The sequence below is a fragment of the Palaemon carinicauda genome, chromosome 27 (genome assembly GCF_036898095.1).
Source record: "Palaemon carinicauda isolate YSFRI2023 chromosome 27, ASM3689809v2, whole genome shotgun sequence".
In the NCBI taxonomy this organism is placed as follows: Eukaryota; Metazoa; Arthropoda; class Malacostraca; order Decapoda; family Palaemonidae; genus Palaemon; species Palaemon carinicauda.
The window spans coordinates 13,656,626-13,658,883 of NC_090751.1; the positions used below are offsets into that span (position 1 = coordinate 13,656,626).

At 29.3% G+C, this 2,258-nt stretch overlaps 1 protein-coding gene across 1 annotated transcript; it reads right to left on the reverse strand.

Annotated features, from left to right (window-relative positions):
- Positions 1–481: 481 nt before the first annotated feature.
- On the reverse strand, positions 482–967 carry LOC137620476 (uncharacterized). Its single transcript, XM_068350633.1, has one exon. The coding sequence runs from the start codon at positions 965–967 to the stop codon at positions 482–484; it is 486 nt and encodes a 161-aa protein (XP_068206734.1).
- Positions 968–2,258: the final 1,291 nt, after the last annotated feature.

The window sequence follows — 2,258 nt, forward strand, 5'->3', positions numbered from 1 at the left end:
TATATATATATATATATATATATATATATATATATATATATATATATATATATACATTATATATATATATATATATATATATATATATATATATATATATATATATATATATATATATATATGCATATATATATATATATATATATATATATATATATATATATATATATACTGTATATTATATATATATATATATATATATATATATATATATATATATATATATATATATATATATATATATAGATATATATATTATTTTAACCACAAATCAAAAAGGAAAAAAAACTGATAAGTGACAAAGGGGACAGTCAAGTTTAAACCTGTACCAGTGTTGCCACACCTCACCAAAAATTTTATGTACTGCTGGTTTGAACAAAATTGTACAGTTTGTACCACAAAGATGTCTAAATTGTACCACAAATTGTACCGGTCACTTTCCCTTAGCATTACTTTTGAAACTGTATATATTTTTTTTATTTCATTCGATTTTATATTGCTTTAGATTATACCAGTTATTGCAATCATTACTGCAGTATTTACGATCAATTCCTAAATTGCAATCATTACTGCAGTATTTACGACCAATTCCTAAATTGCAATCATTACTGCAGTATTTACGACCAATTCCTAATTTGCAATCATTACTGCAGTATTTACGATCAATTCCTAATTTGCAATCATTACTGCAGTATTTACGATCAATTCCTAAATTGCAATCATTACTGCAGTATTTACGATCAATTCCTAATTTGCAATCATTACTGCAGTATTTACGATCAATTCCTAAATTGCAATCATTACTGCAGTATTTACGACCAATTCCTAAATTGCAATCATTACTGCAGTATTTACGATCAATTCCTAAATTGCAATCGTTACTGCAGTATTTACAATCAATTCCTAAATTGCAATCATTACTGCAGTATTTACGATCAATTCCTAACATTTGCCAAGTATTGCACATTATAGATATTAGGATTTCGACAGTAGTAGATATTTCATTATTAGCAATATCTAAATATAGAAAAAATATCCTAATTATATAATATTTTGAGCTACCTCTCTTCTTGTACATCTGTAAATTTTGATGTTATTTAACCATTCACATAGCTTCCACTCAAAACACGGTACCCACGAAGAGCTATTTAATTTCGTTAGCACTATACCAGTGGTTCCCAACCTGGGGGAAATTTGAAGCTACCAGGGGGGAAATAATTACACTACCTACTAACAAAAAAAGTATCAGGTGATAAAGCTAGCCCTAATATTGATACACTGGTACACAAGAAGCAGCCTCAACCTTCTCACTAATTCAATTTTGAAGTAGAAGAATAAACAAAAGTCCTTTTATTTTGCTACTAGCCGCTCTCCATATACTGATAAACAAATAATTACAGAGTAAAATGGATAGAGAACGGTTAGTAACGACTAACCTCATAGCTCTATAGCTATGCGGTTAGTTGTTACTAACCGCTCTCTATCCATTTTATTCTGTAACTATTTGTTTATCAGTATATTTGTATAATGGAAAAATAAATTAGTAAGTCGTCAGAGTGTGTTTCAACTACTCTTTCCCTCATACACATGAAGGGGGAAATCTGGAGGGTTGCACTGGGTGCAGGGGGAAATGACAGCAAAAAGGTTTGGAACCAGTGCACTATACCATTAACAGGCTATGTTCATCATCTTTGGATGTCTGTTTAATATATTTTGCCTAAGAAAATACTTATTCTAAAGCTTCTGAGAAATGAGGAAGGCAAATAGGGATAACATACATTCACTTCAAGTCTCTAACCTTGTACAAGAACTTTATTGTATCTGAAGGAATTTCAGGTTTTTTGAATTAAAAAGGTAAATTCCTTCATTAACCTTTTACTGCATCCTGTAATGTGTAATAATTCAGCAAGGGTCGGAAATAATCCTAATAATTTCAGATAGGGTTTATTTTCCATATTTGCTTTAACAGGGTCCGGTGCACTAAGAAACGGGAATATTTTGTTAATTTGAATCTTTTCATAGCCTGGAGTGATAATTCAATATAGAAAGAAATACATTATCAATATTATTAGATTAGGTAGTATATATAGCCTCAGAAATGAAAGTACATCGTATAAAGGGGATTTTTTTTTCGGTGCAGAAACAATTGTCTGTGGAATTATATTAGGAAATTGTTGAAATGATCTATGTTTATGACAGAGAAAACTCTTCTACTCCTTTTTAGTAATCTTGAGCAAACAGCTGAACAAAAAGGTACA

What these genes read in the sequence shown, in the direction of transcription:
- LOC137620476 (XM_068350633.1), bottom strand. Translation starts at nt 967, where the DNA reads ATGTGCAATACTTGGCAAATGTTAGGAATTGATCGTAAATACTGCAGT.